Source organism: Tasmannia lanceolata, unplaced genomic scaffold (genome assembly GCF_043159265.1).
Source record: "Tasmannia lanceolata isolate RefF3 unplaced genomic scaffold, GAP_Taslan_0.1 ptg000020l, whole genome shotgun sequence".
In the NCBI taxonomy this organism is placed as follows: domain Eukaryota; kingdom Viridiplantae; phylum Streptophyta; class Magnoliopsida; order Canellales; family Winteraceae; genus Tasmannia; species Tasmannia lanceolata.
The window spans coordinates 10,165,764-10,186,887 of NW_027518697.1; the positions used below are offsets into that span (position 1 = coordinate 10,165,764).

General features: G+C 36.9%; 1 protein-coding gene across 2 annotated transcripts; it reads right to left on the bottom strand.

Moving 5' to 3' along the window:
- Positions 1-1,743: 1,743 nt before the first annotated feature.
- PHF1 (phosphate transporter traffic facilitator1) lies at positions 1,744-20,640 on the bottom strand. Of its 2 annotated transcripts, none has more exons than XM_077365470.1 (10): positions 20,287-20,640; positions 20,094-20,185; positions 15,482-15,614; positions 14,914-15,005; positions 12,869-12,968; positions 12,701-12,773; positions 12,494-12,614; positions 6,771-6,890; positions 2,400-2,470; positions 1,744-2,205 (listed from the first exon to the last, which is right to left on the bottom strand). In XM_077365470.1, the coding sequence occupies exons 1-10, from the start codon at positions 20,437-20,439 to the stop codon at positions 2,066-2,068; spliced, it is 1,095 nt and encodes a 364-aa protein (XP_077221585.1). In that variant the 5' UTR covers positions 20,440-20,640; the 3' UTR covers positions 1,744-2,065. The 2 variants fall into 2 exon arrangements, with proteins under 2 accessions (XP_077221585.1, XP_077221584.1); XM_077365469.1 differs by having other exon boundaries at positions 1,744-2,311.
- Positions 20,641-21,124: the final 484 nt, after the last annotated feature.

Consider the following 21,124-nt stretch of genomic DNA (forward strand, 5'->3'; position numbering starts at 1 on the left):
TGTATTATTTGCTAGGGACAATCGCAAAAGGCATCCAGCACTTGGGCTGTTGCATGAGAGAGCAGCCACACAGGCACAGATTTTGTCTTATTCATTTAATTCATCTGAGGTGGCTGTCTCTCATGCAACAGCCACACCGTGAAATGCCTTCCGTAATGATCCCTAGGAAATCCCTTTTTTTCATATATAGTTAAACAATGAAAAGACTCCGAGTGCTAGGAACATAGCAAATAACATGACCTTAGAAAGGAGAGAATGGAAAAAAATAATCCATGTAGACGAACCTGCTAGTGTCAGGGTTAGACTTAGTCAATTTGAGCCAGTAGATCCTTTCACCTTCTTCATGAAAATTTTCTAAAGAATTCATTAGCCGACCCCAACTCGTTTGGGATAAAGGCTTAGTTGAGTTGAGTTAAACAACGGAAAGATTGGAAATTCTGGAAAACTGCTTCCTTTCAAAAAAAAAAAAATTGACAAAATTCCTGCAATGCAAAGAGGGTGTCGCTTGTAACCACACATCCTTGAAGTCTCTGTTTTTTTCCTAGTGAATGTTGTCATTTACAAGGCATGTTTGGACTGGAAACCGTGAAAACATTTTGGCAGTGATATATTTGCTCCCTTTTCTTGGCCCCTCTAGTGTATTTATAACTACGCTTTTACATTACAAGTGGGTGGCTCTAGGAAGAAAAAGGCCCGAAATTCCCAAAAACATTCCATGGAATATTTGTGGGGCTAGTTGTGCGAGATGACAAGAGAGAGAGCTTGAGAGTATGGGTGCAAAGACCTTAAAAACAGAAAAGTAACAATTAATTCTAACTAGGGTAGGGTATTTATTTTCACAATTGGGCCCACTCATATTGGAGGGAATAATTTTTCACGGCTGCCAAACGGGGGCATTATGACAATTACGGGAAATAAAAAATTTCATGTAAAAATATTTCATAGAAAATAAAATTCACAATTTTCCATGAAAATATGAAAACTTTTTTTATTTTGGAAAACTAATCTAGGAAAATGAGTTAGCCAGAACATCCACCCAGGCCATGTTTGGCCACCATGGAAAAATATTCTAATGGAATATTTGATATTTGTGGGGTCAGTTCTGAGAGAGGGCGGGTGATGGAGAGATTTAGAGGGTAGCCATGAGTGAGTCATAAAAAGCTCCAAAAAATGAGGAAAACAAAAAACCAATTCTAAATAGGTATTTTCTTTACTCCTTCCCACTCATTTCTCTCCCTCTCCCTCCTCAGCCCCTCTTCTTACACAGTTGGGCCATGAATATTCCATGGAAAGAAAAATTCATGGTTGCCAAACATGGCCTTAGAGTCAACTATTCACCATGGGCATTGAATCACCATATGGGGATCAAACAAGCCAAAATGTAATATAACCAACAACAGAAAAGGTTCAAATTCCCAAGAATCTGCAATAATCTTCTTAGCTTAGGACAGCCTTTAGCATTCCCATTAAGCTCTATAAAGTAACCAAAAGACAGTTGAGATAACTAAGATAAAACAAGCTTATATCAGAGTTCAAGATAGAAATGATTCTTTCTATCGTGTCACCTATACTCTTGGAATTCTTTTGAGATTGACAAATTTAATTTTGATCAAATAAACATTTTCCTATCTTGTTAGATGCATTTGCTTATAAACTCAAACTCAACTTCTACTTCTGGGAAATTTTAGATTTCTTGGATCACATGAAATAATAAACTTTGGTTTTGTTAAAAATATCAGCCCATGTAGAATTGTTTTAGCATGTATTGACTGAAATTATTGTATTTCCAAAGGCTACAACATATCTGAGCAATATTTCAGACAATGTTAACAAAATTTTGATACCATTCAAAAAAAAAAAAAAAAAAATTGATGCACCAACAAGAAAAACTCACCTGAATAACACATATGACTTCAGCTGGCACATTAATGGCGTAAGATGACATTATAGTTGCACCAACAGTCGCCTACTTCGGGTACCAATCCCGGTTCCCAAACATCCAAGTCCAGGTTGAAATATCATATTTTCAACCTTTTTGGCACCTCCTACTTCTTGCTCCAAGAACTCACCACACGCTTTCTTCATCAACGAACTCGGGATCACAGCCTCCTAATTCTTGCTCCAAGAACTCACCACGCACTTTCTTCATCAACGAACTCAGGATCACGGGCAATGCCTTCAATTGTTGGCTTTGCAGATGGATCTCTTTGAACAGGGAAGTTCCAGAAAGAATCAGAGTTCTCATAGATGAAATAAAACACAACAAGTGAGGCTAAGAAAAGCCCTAGAAGCAGCAAATATATCTGCCAATCTGAACAAAAGGATAAATGTCAGCCTCATGTCGAGAAGTAAAGCATGTTTGTAATAGCAAACGTGTTGAGAGAGAGAGAGAGAGATACCTTTCCAATCTGCAATTGAATCAAGTTTGGTTACGACCACTCCCCATTCAGCAGAAGTAGACAGAATCACCCTGCAAAATTTCATTGCTACCATGAAAAAAAATATCTGGGACCAGCAAATTTTGAAGTCCTGAAAGACTAAAAAGGAATGATTAGAATCCCAAACAACATTTCAATTGATGACAGACCTATGTGAAGCTTTTTTCATTGAGTGGCATAAAACAGGACCAAGGTTCAAATATTCGTATTGGTAGGCATATCAGCCAGTGACCAAACTAGTACATCTAGCCATATCAGCCAATACATGTTAGCCTTATCTTTTTTCATTTCTTGTCTCATCATCCCAAAACCACAGTGATATGCGTGATTTCTGTCACAGGTATCTGTTTACTTTTTTTTCCGTCCTTCATAATGTTTGACATTTTGTGTGTAAAGTATCTATACTTGATAATTCCAATCTCATTTATAATGTTTTAGAGCGTTGGTGAGCCTATGAAGCCTGTCTTATCTATATTTCTGTCAAAATGTTTATTTACCACTTGAACAAGAAGCGCAAACACAAGTAACCAATGTAAGAGAATTAATAAATAAGTATGCAATGTATTAACACAACTAGCACCACAGGTGCAAACATCAGATATATTTGTTATTAATAGTGAGGCGAGCAGAGTTCATGAGGAAGCCCATAATTCAGCAAAGATAATTTGGGAGAAAAAAGAGGTTAATGAGATCCGAAACTGAAGACGACCGAAACATCATGCATGCCAATAGTGGGTACTATAGAGATCCATAAGTAACAAAATTTGGAATTCTGGGTCAATAAATGATTTATGGAGATATTCAGTAATTTTATTTAATTTTCAGGTAAAGTTTAAGTAGGCTTCGGGGGGCACTATGTAATGAAAAGGTGATTTAGTGTTTTTAGTGCAGCAGCATGTAATACACTTTTGATTTTTTTTTTGGCAGCTCTGACATAAAAATTAGGCTTTATTTAGGTTGATCTAACACCTGAAATGGATCATATATATATATATATATATATATATATATATATATATATATATATATATATAGAGAGAGAGAGAGAGAGAGAGAGAGGAGAGGGTGCCTGCACAAGAGTGCAGAAACAGGGTGGGGGCCACATTTTTGTGGGGATCAAAACCATTCATTTGGTTTGCCCTTCCATGGATAAGGTGTGGCCCAAAAATCAGCCCCATTGGATCGTCCTAACCCAATCAAAGGTGGGGGGGGGGGGGGGGGAGGGGGATGGACAGACATTGTGTGTCCACGTTTTTGCCCATTTTCCCCCTCCACAAATTGCCGGGTTAGGATGATCCAATGGGGCTGATTTTTGGTCCACACCCTATCCATGGAAGGGCCTTCCAAGTGAATGCTTTGGACACCCAAAAAATGTGGGCCCCCACCCTTTTCTGCACTCGTGTGCAGGTAAGCTTACCTGCACACGTTTGCAGGAACCCTTTCCTCATATATATATATATATATATATATATATATATAGAGAGAGAGAGAGAGAGAGAGGTGTTGGTGCGCTTAAGTGGTTATAACGCCTTCGCTTAAGCGAGACCCAAACATTTAAACGAATGGGAGGCGTTTTAACCACTTAAGCTCATATATATATATATATATGTGTGTGTGTGTGTGTGTGTGTGTGTGTGTGTGTGTGTGTGTGAGGAAATGGTTTCTGCACTCGAGCACAGAAACAGGGTGGGGCCACATTTTGGGTGGGATCCAAAGCATTCATTTGATGGGCCCTTTCATGCGTAGGGTTTCCACCAAAAATCAGCTCCATTGGATCACCTTAGGGTGTCCATTTGTGGGGCCAAAAAAGGACAGATTTGTGGACAAACAGTATCTGTCCATTTTTGGCCCCACAAATGGACACCCATTGGTGATCCAATGGAGCTGATTTTTGGTAGGCCCCCCATCCATGATGGGGCCTTCCAAATGAATGGTTAGGATCACCCCCCCCCAATGGCCCCACCCCCCTGTTTCTGTGCTCGAGCGCAGATAAGCCTATTTGCGCTCGAGAGCAAAAACCCTTCTCTCTCTCTCTCTCTCTCTCTCTCTCTCTCTCTCTCTCTATATATATATATATATATATATATATATATATATATATAATTTTGATGTACTTTTCAGGAGATTAATGAAAAGTTAAAGAATTTTTACTTCTGGGTCTTGCAATATGCCCTACTTTGATCAGGTTTTGATCAACTCTCTTTCTATTTTATCACTCTCTAGTTTTTTTTTTTTGTGAAGACCTATCGGATTGTTTATCTAATTGTTCAATTCTCAAGAAATTTTTCCTCTTTTGGTGGATTCCTACTAGTGTCTTGCATCAAATTGGTATCAGAAAAAATTCAATTTGAAACAGTATTTTGAGGATCCACGACGATGCCAAAGAAGGTTTTTGGTCCACATGAAAGGTCCTCTTTTAGATCTGGTTTCTCCTCAAGGCAAACAACTCCTCAAATTGAAGTGTTTAGGATCATCCAATGGCTTCCACTTTGGAACATGACCTATCAATGCCGGGGCCCAAAAATATAAGTACATATAACTTTTTGGTCAAATAGGCTCACTCAAATAAAAAGCCCATTCAGACAAGCAACTTTATGCTCGATCTCCTTGTAAAAAGGACCTAACTTAAAGAAGACTCAAAATTCAAGTACAAATCCTCTAGACTCGTTGACTTTTAAGAGATCAACTAATAATAATAAATATAACAACAAAACATATATCCCCTTGACATGTGATACAAATATCACAGATCTCAAGATCAAACGCAAATCATCTTTTGCATTTTCAAGTTACTGGATTTTTTTTTTCAATTTTCGTGTCAATTTTTGCTGAACTTAAAATGTGAATATTTGAGCTGGAAACTTCGGGAGACATGGGGGAAATGAATAGAGTCTGAAGATATATTACTGGGAAATATTTTTTATTCTGCATCACATGGTGGAAACAATAACTAAACTGACCTTAGATGACTCCCTATAATAAACATAAAAAAATATTACTAAGAATTACAAATATGTACTAAAAACGACATCTTTATGCAAATTTCCCCTGATCAACTTCGCTATTGCTTGGTTTGAATTGCTTTCCCTAATCATTTATCAAGTTGGTGAATGCTTCTTCCTAAAATATACTCCACATGAAACAAAAGCGACCATGATGGTGAATCTTTGTTCATTGGTTGCACTAGAAGCAGGTTCTACGATGCAGTATTAAATAATGCAAGTCTGAAGAATCTGAGCTAAACAAATCCCAATCAGACAAAAGTCACAAAACTAAGCTTGCAGCTCCAGATATAATCTAGAGTAAGATGCACGGATGATATTGGGGGAGTTCTTAGGAAAGGAGGGGGAGGGGTGAGGTGGGCCTTTGCAGGCCCTGTTGGAGTTACCAATTCTAGCGAGGTGGAGGTGCGTGCGGTTCACCAAGGCCTCAAACTTCTAGTGGGTGAGGACTTAAACAGAGTAGTGGTTGAAGGGGACTCCCTCAATATGATCTGTTGTTTGGTTGGCTCTCATATCTTCCCTTAGAGATTTGCATAGTATTTTGATGAGATCAAAGATATCTTTTCGTCACATCCGGAGATCCGCCAATGGGGCGGCGGACAAGTTTGCTAGGGAAGGGGTTAGTTTAGAAGCTCTTGAGATGTTTGACTTTCTCCCTCCTTGATATTTTACCCTTTTGACTACCCTTTTTGTTTTTCTGTCCTCTATTGTATATTCTCATTCTCTTTTCTTGCTTGTATTTGACCATCTCGGTTCTTTTTCGAATGAGAGTTTTGGCCATTTAAAAAAAAGGGGGAAGGGGGAAAAGGGAGGCGAGGGGTATGGTATGCACGGATGACATTTAGCCCAAATTTAAAGCATGGTTGAGCCTGAAATTGAGCAAACCTTTACTTATCAATACTTCCGTAAGGATTTCGCCTTAAGGACCAGTTGAAACTCAAGTCGCTTAATTTCAATCTTCAATCTTCAAAATCAATAAGTTCTTGTTGACAGATTTTATCACAATAAAATAACACTATTCTGTTCCAGAAGCTATAAATTGTTCAAGTGGTATCCTGCAAACGGGAAAAAGTTGCAATTGTTTAGTACTACATTACTACAGAGTACAGACACGGTTCGAGAGAAATTTTCAATTGGTTCTTGTTTACTTGAATTGCCTTTTCAATCTTCTATTGACGAATAGATCCTGAAATTAAGAATTCTACTATACAACCAAGAACCCAAGTCCCTAACATTTTTATATTTCACAAATACTAAGAAGAATTGGAAAAAAAAAATGAATAGATATGTATTCTATTATTGAAAGAAGTATATTTCTACTGTAACAAACCTTTCACTGGGACAAAACTCTGCAGATGAGATGGATGAACTAAGATGAAGCCTCTTACTCCAGTGGCAGATCTCCATCGTCTTTACTTCAACAATGCATAAGTCACCATCATTGCTTCCCCTATATTTAAGGCACAGTTGTAATTGTCAAGGCATGTTCAAAAGCTAAAGGTCCTATCCCTGTCTGCACCACATGGTTTTAAATTTCAGCAGAAATACCGAAATTTCGGATTTCGGTTGGGACCGACACCGAAACCATCTAAATCCAAAATTTCCGCCAGAATCCAAAATTTCGGCACAATAATGATTTTGCATTTTTCTAACCGAAATTCGGAAAATTTCTTTTTCGGCTATGTCCGAAACTGAAACTGAAACCGAAACCGAAATTTTAAACCTTGCTACACCATGAACAACCCAACCACATTCATATGCCAAGTTCAAAAGCACTTTCCATTAGTAAACAAGACATCTACTTTTTGAAAATTTCTTTCTATTTATTACCCATTCCGCAGCATAAAACCAATAAAGATTAATAAAACTTGAGATAGACTCCCAGTTCAAAAAAAAATAGGGAAAATTACATTTACACCCCCTCTAGTTTCTTACACATTCAACTCTAACCCTGACTTTCAAAACGTGACAAAGTACACCCCTTGAGGTTTCAATTTGTGTAAGTTAGACCCCCTCCGTCAACGGTCCGTCAGTTTACCCTGAGACTGAAACTAACCTGGGTTAAGATTTTGAGGAAAGAAATACCCTCGTGGGTTTGTGTTGATAAATAAACGAGGGTTTGAATCAAACCCTAATTTTCAGTTTTCAAGTATGAAAACCCTAATTTTCAGTTGGGGAAGACGAGGGCATTTAAGTCATTTCCGCCTCGCCGTCTACTCCGTCACGTTAAAATAACCTCAGACGGTGTACTTGTCACGTTTTGAAAGTCAGGGTTAGAGTTGAATGTGTCAGAAACTAGAGGGGGTGTAAATGTAATTTTCCCAAAAAAAATAAAACTTGAGATAGACCGAGATCCAAAAAATGAGATGATTATCTCATAAGTGCACATAATTTGCTCTTTTGCCTTCACCATGAATATTTAGAGTCTTAAATCCTTCACTAGCATGCTTCTCTACTCTGATGACGATGATAATATATGGCTCTGACCCACATTAGTGTTTACATCTGTAGTCATTATAAAATGCATGACCTTTTTGGATTCTCAAAGCTTTTTTTCTCATTAGACAATAGAAAAGTGCTTATAAAGGGAAACCTTACATCTATTTATCGATTGATATTGTGACAATTACAAGCATGGTACAACATATCTAGCCAAATATCAACTGGGTATTTACACAGGTCAAAGCGTTTATGATTTTCTAAAGTTGGCAGGTTGAAAAGCATTCTTTTTCAAGTGCCTTGGCAATTTTGAGCTTAATGTTTCAACTCTAGAGAAACCGAGTATTTTACCAGTGACTATTGGTGCACAATGTGATTGGGTCCATTTGTAGTTAAATAAAAACATTTCTATACATTTAAAGGGAAAGTATATAAATGTTTTCTCAACCAGTTTGCTTGCAAAGGCTTTCCAGCAAAGCAACAAGACCCATGGGATCCTCAAAGATATCTTCCTTATCCTTTAACAGTTTGACATTAAGATGCATGGGAGCATAACTGCTGCAAATCATTGGTCTGTAATTTTTCTTGCCGTGCATAAATACCTGTCTCTATCATTTTTTTTTTACTAGTAACAATTTTATTTCAATAAAAGGGAATACAAAACACCCGGAACAAGATTTCCCAGTGAATTACATAATCCAATTATCGATTTATAGCCTCACAAAACCCTTTCATCGTTATCATTAAATATGACAATCGTATCCGCCCGTCCCACCCCCTCTATCGCCAGCCAGTCCGCCAAAGTATTGGCAACGATCGGTGTACAAGAGAGGGGCGTATAATACGAATTGAGTCTCGTATAATATGAATACATGTCTCTATCATTGCTTGTAACGACAATACTAGCAACATAAACAAGGAGTATGAGAATGTTATTATCCTATCTCGCCACAAGTACTGAGTAATTTGCACACCGATGACAAAAAAAAAACTTGATAAAATAGAATTAAATCTTTAAATACCTAGGAAGTTGATCCATATAAACCTCTTCTTGTAAATCACCATAAAGAAAAACATTCTTAATAGGAGGTTGATCCATATAAACCTCTTCTTGTAAATCACCATAAAGAAAAACATTCTTAGTATCCAACTTCTAGAATCGACAATCTTTATTTCCAACGATAGAGATAGTCACTCTAACTAAATTAAGCTCCTCAACATGAACAAACCTCACTAAGTAGTCAATACTAAGGATTGTGTATAACCTTTAGCAATGATATCAGCTGTCTATCTCTCAAACCCTTCTATCAAGACAAGCCTTCACTGCAGGTAGTTTAGACAGATCCATGTGTGATTGTGCTTAAGAGCAATCATTCATCATCAATAGCCTTTTTTATTTAGTGCCATTAACAAGTGATGTTTATGGATAGATGGGAGTGCCAAAAACCATTTCATAAATAGTATGGGATGTCTGGGAAGTGTCCAAAATGACATGCTAGCATACATAATAGGCCCTATATATTGCTTCCGTTCGTCATGAAAATTGACCAACATAATTATAATAATTTATACAGAATTTTAGTGATTTTTATTTAATTTTTGGGTAAAGTTCCATTAGTTTTGGTGGGCCCTATGTATAGAAAACATGAATACTGTTTTTAGGACAGCAATATGTAATACACGTTCTTGCTATTTGTATTTTGGAATGCTCTAAAATAGAAATTAGGCTTTATTAAGTTGATACAATGGCTGAAATTGATCCTATATCAATGGTTATGATTAAAGTAAGGTTTAAAGGTGTTTTGAGACTATAAGTATGAAGCTTTGCTGTAATTTTCAGGAGGTTAATGAATAGTTACAAGTTTTTCATTTCAGGTATTGGGTTTTACCCTAGGCTTTTTTTATCAAATCTATTGTCGTTTATCTCTTTCTAGCTTTGTTTACGAAGATCTTTTGGATTATTTGAAAATCGTTCAATTCTTAAGCGAGTTATCTACTTGTGAGAATTCCTAATAGTTTACTTGCATGGCTTCCTCAATCCATTATGAGAAAGCGCCTAATGGTATGTATTAAATACAGAGGAAACGAACACTGTAAAAATTTTGTAGGAAGGGGACAAAATAATAGATGGAAATAAAACTAGCAATTGGATGTTGAGTGCAGGACCATTTACCTTTATGAGCAACTATAAGAATATCTGAAGTAGAATGATCCGACTCAAGATCCTCTACACAGACGATGACTGGTTGACGATTTGAGTCATATATTCCTAACTGTCCTCATATATACCTCTATTGTATATACCTGTAACAGGTGCAAATGATGTTCACTAGCTTCAGGAAACTTAGAAGGATAGACACCATCTGACAAGGGAACTCACGGTAGGAAGTGAAAGAGAAGTAGAAAAAGAAGACACTACCTCTGATATAAATTCTCTACATTGAGTATGATAGAATTCTGGTATGTCCACATTATCTAATTTCGAAAAAATACGAGCTATTTTCAGAAAAGGAATCATCTGCAAAAACTAATTTTTCTTTGAAGTAGGTTTATATCAATGATATCTTTTCGAGTACGAGTACCCCCAAAAGATACATTTAACTGCACGAGTGCCTAACTTATTAATATCAGTAATAGAGAAAGAACAAAAATAATACAATCAAATAGTTTAGGAGGAACAAAAAAACAAAATAGTATCAGGAAATAGAATAGAGTTCATGGACTTCTGATGTAGGACCAAAAGAAGAGAAATCTAGATCTGGTAGCTCCGATACCAAAAATGATGCAGAACCAAAGGGGAAATGAACTAGAAAAGGGATTTTAGATCTTATATGATTAGGGCTTAGGATAAACTATAGCTCCAATAAAGTATTAAGGAACAGGATTCAAAATATCATATCTCAAATGTCTATTATACAAATAGGATGAAAGGTAAAATATGTGATTCGAATGCAATAGGAACAATGAACAATTCAGATCAATGAATAATTAACGCCTCAACTTGTAGACATCACATCCACAGCTTGCGTAGAGTGCAAGAAAAGCCTCTTTTTATTCATCGAGTATATTTTAGATGGCTCTAAAAAATACAATATATAGACTTCTAGAGGCTTCTAGCTTAAACTCCTAATAACAAATAAACCGTAACATAAGGGCCCTACCGACTTGAACAACCATATTCAAATAAAACATGTACTTCTAGAAACTTCACCAAAACTCGCGAAAATATAACTAGTCACTTATAACTCATGAAAAAAAAAACCTAGCCACAAAACTAATCGTTGACCATGTGACCCCACTAATAACACTTATCCTACTAATAGCTTCTAAAAAAATAAATAAAAGATTCAATAAAATAAAAATACAACTAAGCAGTTCAAAGTGCGCCTATTGGGAGTCGTTGGCTCTTGGTGACCTGGGCATTAACCCAAAGAAAGTTATGACGCCTGAAATTTTAAAAGTTTCATGGCTGAAACTGAAGAAATTGGAAATAAATTTGAACACAGAAGCGACGTTAAGAGGCAATTAGAGGGATTCTGGTGGTGGAGATATCATATTAGATTTCATATGCATTCATGTAAATACAAATATGTAGCATGCACTGATACAGTACACTTATGATTTTGATTTTGGTATACTTATCAATTTCTGGTGTCGGTTTCGGTAAGGAGGGAAACATAAATATCTCGATAGTTTCATGTCAGTTTCAATAGAAATTTAAAACCATGCTCCATACAAGCATCCGCTATGGCCCATGCCGCACTATTTATCAATGAAACTACGAATACGTACCAAAAAATAGTAAATGGGTATTGTTGCTGGTTGTCAATGATGATAATAAAATTCCTAGTGAAGAATTTCTCTTTTTAAACCATCTTAAGTTATTTAAAATTGACAACAAATTGGTAACACATATTCATTTTCTTCGGTAGGTAAGCAAGCTCGAACTGACGATCTCGTGGTTTCAACATAAAGCACCCTCCAACTGAGATATGGGCCTAACCCACAATCAATTCTCAATTCAACTAATCATCGTTCCCAATGCCTAGAACAAGCTAGCATTTGAAACTTATTACTTTCGTACTCAGCAATACCATTCCTATCTATAAAAAAAAAAGGGCAGCCCAGTGCACGAGGCTCCCGCCATTGCGGGGTCTGGGGAGGGCTAGATGTACGCAGCCTTTTACCCCTGCTTTGCAGAGAGGCTGTTTCCGTGACTCGAACCCGTGACCACCATGTCACAATGGAGTAACACCATTCCTATCTATGGCATTAAAATTTGGGCATATGTCATCGTACAATATACACTTCCCTAAGAAGAAATAACCAAAATCACTTCAAAAGTGAGCTTTATAACCAACTTTGGGCCTGGAAAATTATCGCCATTTTAACATGGGAAAGAAAGCCCTTGCTAATGATGCCAAGGTAAAATAAATAAATAAATCACTATTGTATTGCTTAAGTTTACAAAATATATTTTCTGGAAAAAAATAAAACTGCAGAACCGACTGCTATTTTGAGTAGAGGGATCAGAAAGAACTAAATTCTAGAATGTTTAAGCAATTAAAACCATAATTAATTAATAATGAAAGGAAAAAAGGTTTGAGTACTTACAATGCAAGGTATTTCCCATCCAAGCTGATGGACATAACAGAGGCAGGCTTTTTAAGTAGCCTCTTATGCCCAATTCTATTCCATGTACTAATATCCCAAACTCCAGTAACCACTTTGCCACCTGTCACAGAGATTCACACACTTTAGAAAATAGAATAAAAGATAGAAAAAATGGTAAGTGTTCTCTACAGTCAGGGGCAAGCAGACCTTTCTGAACAGTGCAAAATAGGAATGGTTTAGTCCCATCCCGAGAAAATCGACAATATTCAATTTTCTCTTCCTGCAAGAAGCACGGATATGTACTCTAAATACACAATTATGAATATTTTAAAAATAAAACCACCAAAATCATCATAGAAGATAAAATGATTATACTGTGTCACGTGTTAAAGAAGTCAATGGGACACCGTCATCTGCCTTCCAAATTCGTGCAGAACCGTCAATAGATGTTGAAGCTAAGAATTCTGAGTCTAAGCTGTGGAAAAACAAGATTGAATAAAATATAAATAAAAGGACATGTTCATATCAGGTGCATGGATAAGTAGATGGTTAAACAGAAGAATTGAACATGCTTTCACATGTTTCAGGAATCCATGCATAGGTGTGTCTATATATGCATAAAATTTCATGCTACTATGTCATATATATGTGAAAATGCAGTAAATATAAGAAAATATGTACATATATGATATATTTACACAATAGAAGTGTGAAAGCCCGCAAACAATGAAAACAGAATTCAATTATTCAAGAGTCAAGACAGACTTGACTTGTTCAACCTAAAAAATCATGACTCCGGAAGCTAGCTGAATCAAACAAGTCAAACCCTTTGGCATGGTCAAACCAAAAAACTTGAAATATATGAAAATAGAAAGAATATAGAGTTACCATTCAAAAAAAAAGGACGAATGTAGAGTTATTAAGATGACAAAACTAAACTCTACTAGGAATCCACCAAAAGTATAAAACTTGCTAGAGAATTGAACAATCACACAAACAATCGAAAAGATCTTCACAAATAATGGCAAAGAGGAAAAAAAGGAAAAAAAAGAAAGATTTGGTCAAAACAAGATCAAATAAGAGTAAAACCAAAAACCCCAGAGGAAAACTCCTCAACTATTCATTACCCTCCTACAGGTACATCAAAACTACAAGTATATGAATATATGCGCTGAAAACACCTTAAAACCCTATTTTAACCATAACCGTTGGTATAGAATCAATTTCAACCCTTTAATCAGCCTGAATAAATCCTGACTTCAATTTTAGAGCAGCCCAAAATGTTTGTCTAAAATCACTACTGACATTTCATTAAACAGGGCCCACAAAAAACCTACTTAAACTATTACCCAATAAATAAAAAATACTACTGCCCTCTCTCCCTTTCGCTTTCCACTTGTCCACTTTCTTACATCTCATGCGGTCAAAACCCATAATGGTATTTTCAGCATTTAACGATCATATATTTTATAGAAATAAAAGGGTGAAATGTGGTGGAACGAAGAAAAAAAGGGGGTGCAAATATCAGGGAGGAAAATTCCTCTAAAAACATAAATTGAAAATAAATAAATAAATATTTTTAGAAAATATAATGAAATGTAAAGTGTGACTAGAATTATCTTCTCATGCACACTCGCCTAAATAAAAAAACCACCTCAACATAACTAGGTGGGTTGCCGACAGGAAGTAAATGAAAAAGAACACGAAAATAAAAGACTATTTTTCTCAAAAGTTAAAAAAAATGACAAGGGTTCCTTTACTTCATTTTCATTTCTTTCTTCCTAGTATCTGAGTAGTTGGGAACCTTGGTTTTCAACCAAAAGAACAATAATGAAAATAATAATAACGAAGTGGCTGAAATCTAAATATGTGATCCATTATCTGATAAAACAAAAAGAGAACGAGAAGGATACTCTTTTTAACTAGTGAGTTCAGAACCTACCAACTGAACCAACAGTTGGACTAGTTCAGCAGTCAAATTTCTGCGGCCAAACTTGCCAAATTCAGATCAAATCTGGCCTTTCTTTCAGAATATTTTAATAAATGATTCCTTTGATTCATTCATTGGCTCACTGAAGTATAAGACTGGCACGAGTCAAGCAGAGACTGTGATTTCTTGATGAGGATGAGTTTTTGAAGAAAATAGTTGATGCAGCTCAAACATATGTCCACTGCATGAGTTATGCTTGTATTTGAGGCATGTACTTGCACTTATGCATGCATTCATTATTATGTATGTACTTATGTTTTTGAAGAAAATAGTTGATGCAGCTCAAACATATGTCCACTGCATGAGTTATGCTTGTATTTCAGGCATGTACTTGCACTTATGCATGCATTCATTATTATGTATGTACTTATGTCTGCACATGTATACATTTATAAAGCGGGTCAGTATAGCAAAAGTAGGGCATGCCTACCTAAAATCCAAATCTCGGAAGGACTTATGAGCTTTTGGTTCATCCAAAAGGATGCGTAGACTTGGCCACTCAAATACTCTAAGATGCCCATCCTATCGATAATAAAGAACCATGTCAGAAAAAGAAAGAACACCTGCCAATATAATATATGAACTGAAGAAGTCTTCAGTTCCGATATCATTTAGTTACATAAAGACCATAAAAGTAGCATTTTGAGGGAACGAATGGGAACATTCACAATAGATTATAACAATAGGAATACATGTTTAGTTGAAGAGTGCACTTATTCAAATGAAAATGTAGTAGAAAAAGTTATAAGGAATTGAGTTTTCACTTGGCAGATGAAAAACTGTGATTCATGAGAACATGAATGTAGTGTACAATCTACAAATTACCTGTAAGTTTTGTTTGTCATATAGATATGCCAGCATCTCCAATTATTAATATTAATTAAACACAATAGAGGTGTCCACATCTATCATGAAAATGTAACTATTAAGATGCTAAGATTGTTTAAACATTATCAAATAATGACACTATAGGTACAAATCCAAGGATGAATCCTTACCTCCCCTCCTGTGGCAAATCTAGAACCATCAGGACTGAACACCATGCATTTCTGAGGACCAACACCCTGAAGTGGGGGAAGTGGCTTGGTCAGCAACTTTATATGAGCCTCTCGACCATACAGCTCGAACAATCTGCAAGCTCAAGAAAACAGTTCATTCTAAAATTCCTTTTTTATTGATCAAAAAGAGAAGAGCTAATACTATGGCAAAGTAACAAGTTTGGTCCTCAGGGCTACAAGGTCTTGAAAACAGAAAAAGGTCATTTCATTCAATATTATTACTTCCAATACCCAAATAAAGGAATGAGATGGATTTCCAGGATCAAAATGTTATTAAGAAAGGCAAAATTATAGTTCAGAAACTTTCTACTCGTTAGGAGTGCACAAGCACTACAGAGATGACCAGTATAACGCTTTGGTGGCTAGTGATCTTGATATTCAGAAAGGAGTTTATAAACAAAAGCTTCAAATTTAGCTGCTCGCATATGTTTTAATTTGGGCTGAGATATATGGAGACAAGCATGATTAATGATGAAGTTCAAAAGGACAAAAGGAACAAGAAGGAAGAAAACCCTCCTTTAGCCTCCACGATTTGCAAAAGTTAGTACCTTAAATAAGTTCTTGTTTTCTTCCTCCATTAAAGTTCATGCATAGTCAAATAAGATCCAACAATGGTCTGTGGAGATATGAAATATAGATCCAAAGATCCGAAGATTTCAGTGCAGTCTCCAGAAGTTCAAATATTTCCCTCAAACCATACATTTCAAATAATGATATCATGGATCATGCTAATGTTATCTAACCTCATTGAAACTTGTACCCATCAAACAATAATTGTTTCCTGGAAATTCTTCTGAAAGGTAGAGTGCCAACAAGATTGAGAATCCAACGGCAAAGATGAAGTGACTAACAAGCAGTTTATCTTATGTATATTCCATGCCATGACAGAGACTATGTTTTAGATAAACCGGCACAACCTTCCACTCGGAAAATAATACAGTTTGAGAGAGCTTCTATTAGTGATACTTTTTTAATGATATAATTATACATTTTCTATCCATCTAAACAGTTATTGCAATCAACAGCCCTGTTCCATGCTGATTGCATCGTGAAAAGACTCAACATACAATAAAGATTGTCCTCATTTCACAGTGGAAGTAACAGCCATGACCTGGGAAAAACTATGATCAAGGAGAGAATAAAGTCTGCCATTCAAAAAAAAAGACAGAGAATCAAGTCCAAAAGAAAGGAAACCTTAACCAAAAGTCAAAAGTATAGATCTTAAATGATAATTTGCTATCATTTACATGTGACAATGGCCGTAACACTCAACTAGTAAACTCAACTTGGACCCCATGGTGAAGAGTTCATTTTGATCTCAAGCCCCTAACTATACCACCTCAGTCAACCCATGTGGACTGCTGCCTAGATTTTTTTTGTCAATTCGTTTTCAGATTCTTGATCGGATGGTTAGAATTATTTGATTGATGTGATTCTTTACCCATTGGAGATCCAAGATACGGCTACCAAGGGGATAGTAAGAGATCAAAGGTTGACCACCTGTACAGTGAAGATCTCCATCAATGTATAATTGCTTTCCGTAATACCGTTCTTATTGGATCATTCTCTACTTTTAAAATAAGAGAATGTCATGCCCAGCCCCTCGACTGAAAGCTTCTCGAGAAACCTACCACAGATCCTTCCTAATGAAGAGTTGAATCTAGGGACACCCTTTCTATAGTAACCGAGTAGTTTTAAGAGGCAGTGGTTGAGGACTACTTGCATTAAGGTTTTGAAATACTTTTAAGTCATTTTGTGTTGTAATTTCTTTGGCTTTTGATATTGAATTTGAGTAAAATTCAATTCTTTACCCATGGTGACGTGATGCTAAAGCTTCTTGGAAAGTGACCCCATAGAATTTGAACAATGTTATCTTCTTCTTCTTCACTTTATAGTAAGCCATTCAACACTTATGGAAGTTTTCACATTTATTCGATTAGTGAGCCATTCAACACTTATGGAAGTTCTCTCAAATTTGCATGGGCATTCTTAGCAAAAAATTTATTGTGTGAAATTTAGATTGAAGGCTATTATATTTATTGTTGGCGTTTTCTCAAATTTGCATGCGTATTTTTAGCAAAAAAATTTTGGTGATCTATTGAGTTTTAGACTTGGTAGAAAGGAGATACTAAATTGGAGCGGCTGAAATTATATTGTGTGAACCTGCTGCTCAGTGGGCAAGCGCAGCAGCTACATGGACCCCTTCCTTGCTTATGTGTGTGTGTGTGTGTGTGTGTGTGTGTGTGTGTGTAGCTAACTTAGCTACACCGACGGCTTAATAGATCCCAACCCTACGATTTGTGGAGGCAAAAATGGACGTGTAAAAACCTTCACAAATCTGTCCATTTTTGCCTCCACAGTTTGAAGGGTGGGGGTGTTCCTATGGAGCTGATTTTTTGGGCACACCCTATCAATATGAGGGCCTATCAAATGAATGGTTTGGATCACCCAAACAATGTGGGCCCATTGTATTTTAAGCCGTTGGTGTAGCTAAGTTAGCTACACGTATGTCTAGCTTCACTTAACTCATATATATATATATATAGAGGAAACTGTTGGTGCGCTTAAGCTCACCATACTTATGGTGAGCTTAAGCGCCCCAATCACATGGGGGCCCACTTTATTAGGTGATCCAAAGCATTCATTTTAAAGTCCCTTACATGGAAATCTGCCCATTTTTGTCCTCCACAAATGAAGGGGTTAGGATGATCCTATGGAGCTGATTTTTGGTACACCCCCTATCTATCATAAGGCCTTTAAAATGAATGCTTTGGATCATCCTAACAAAGTGGGCCCCCATGTGATTGGGGAGCTTAAGCGCACCATAGGTTTGGTGCACTTAAGCTCACCAACAGTTTTCTCATATATATATATATATATATATATATATATATATATAAGCGAGAGGAAGCGACCTTGACTCTACTTGTTTTCTAGCGATAGTCAAGCTTGTACAGTCTATCCACCTTTCCCATTTGTTGAGAGCAGTACACCGAACACCAACCCACTGACGACAGCGACTCCTTGCTTTTCGGCTTCACGGCTCGACCAATATTCGGTCATTCGGCTTCCAAGAAGAATTGTGCTATGCCCCCCCGAAAAAACGGAAAAGTGCTCGCTAAATTGGAAATTCTTGATGACATTTTCTTAAAACTGTTGGTGAGCTTAAGTGCACCAAACCTATGGTGCGCTTAAGCTCCCCAATCACATGGGGGCCCACTTTGTTAGGATGATCCAAAGCATTCATTTTAAAGTCCCTTACATAGATAGGGGGTGTACCGAAAATCAGCTCCATAGGATCATCCTAACCCCTCCATTTGTGGAGGAAAAAAATGGACAGACACAAATCTGCCCATTTTTTGTCCTCCACAAATGGAGGGGTTAGGATGACCCTATGGAGCTGATTTTTGGTACACTCCCTATCTATCATAAGGCCTTGCAAATGAATGGTTTGGATCACCACATGTGATTGGGGAGCCATGTGATTGGGGAGCTGCGCACCATAGGTTTGGTGCGCTTAAGCTCACCAACAGTTTCCTATATATATATATATATATATATATATATATATATATATATATATATATATATATAGATATATATATATATATATATATATATATATATAAGTTAAGTGAAGCTAGACATACGTGTAACTAACTTAGCTACACCAACGGCTTAAAATACAATGGGCCCACATTGTTTGGGTGATCATATTGATAGGGTGTGCCCAAAAAATCAGCTCCATTGGATGATCTCAACCCTTCAAACTGTGGAGGCAAAAATGGACAGATTCCCCTCTTCTGTGTCGGACAATCAAACTCCCTTCTCAGTACTTCACCCCTCTGGTAATCCATTTCCGTTGCTCCCACGAGTGTTTTGTTGTGTTGGTTTTGTTCATAAGTTAGCACCTGGATTCAACAAGTTACATGCTTGCTCTGAGAAGTGTCTTTCTTGGTTATTCACGAACAGAGAAGGGGTATAAGTATTACAGTCCCAATTTACGCAGATTTGTTGTTTCAGCTGATGTTCCTTTCTTTGGGACCGTGTCGTATTTCTCTAACTCAGACACTGATTTTGTTCGTGACACTGGACTGCCTCTTCCCATTCCCCTTCTTCCTTGGATATTGCACCTTCACAGTTGCAGGTTTATAGTCGTGGATCATACAACCTCATATGCACTTCCATCCGACAGACCGACTGTCTTCTCAGCCTGAAAGATCTCCCTCAAGTAATCAACTAATTGACCATCCATGTGCCCAAGTTCGTATCTACCGAATCGGTTATCTTTTTCATTCTTTTGCAACTGTACATACTAATAATCTTCCACTTACTATAAATTGAATTTTAATAATTTTCTTTATTGACTCTTTAGCAATTGTATATAATATAAGAGACCCTAATTTCTAAACATTCATTTCAAGCATAGTCGACAAGCCCACAGGTGAATGAAATGCGAAAAATCATAAAGTCTGTAATTAAACAAATCAAATACCCAAAAATTCCATTTCAAAAATCAAAATGCTGTATAAAATAAGGAAAATTAACACACTTGCAGCCATCGGTGGTGGCGCAAACGATGTCGTCTCCGCTCGGATGCACCGCAATGCTCACGGGATCGCCATCATCCAACGCGTACTTAACCTTTCAAATAAGATCAAAGTTAATAAGAAAAGGATAGTAAACAGACAGATATATAAAGCAGAAAAAACTTTAGGGTTTAGGGTTTAGGGTTTAGAAGAAACCTTGGAAGAGTTAGAGAGAGATGTAGTTTTGGAATCGAAAGAGAAGATCTCGAACTGAGAAGGAGAGGAACTTCCGACCACTACTAGATGCTCTTTTTCAGGCCGTCGGATCCACGATGAGCATGTCACGGAGCCTCGATCAGAGCCGTCCATTGATGGATGGTGAATTGATAGAGAGGGAGAGAAGGAAGTTTCTGTAATTTACTCTGGGTCGTTGCTGTGGTTTTTCTTAGCAGGATATTGGAATTGAAATTTCCACCCCTTTTTGTTTTATTTTCGTGGGAATTAACGGATATTCGGCCACGCTTGCCGGCCACCGAGGAATTGTTTGACTTATTTAGATGGGAACGATGGGAGTTAGACCATGATTTAACTAATTTAGGCTCTGTTCACTTGTTTTCCCGGGAAAGGAAAAAAAGATGTTTCCCAGGAATCTGACGTGGCATTAGGAAAAAGAATCCAGGGAATCTGTGCAGGAAAAGGTTTCCTTGGAGTGTTCACTTACTCATGAAAAGGTTTCCAGGGAAACTGCTTGCCCTTCTTTTTACACTAGTTTTCCAAGGGAACGAAATCCGTGTATTTTTTGTCGGAAATGAAATTGCTAAAAGGGGTGCAAATGGGCTTTTTCATGTCATTTTTTGATTTATTGCAGAAATTCCACATGTGTAAGTCTATTTTCCCTGGAAAGCAAGTGAACGCCAAAATTATGTCTTGTCAAGGTCTTGTTAAGGAAAAAAATGGCTCTTTTCTAGGGATTTGCTTTCGTAAGAATGCAAGTGAACAGAGCTGAGATGACAAAAAAAAGGGGAATGATTGCCAGTATGACCTCAGATGAGAG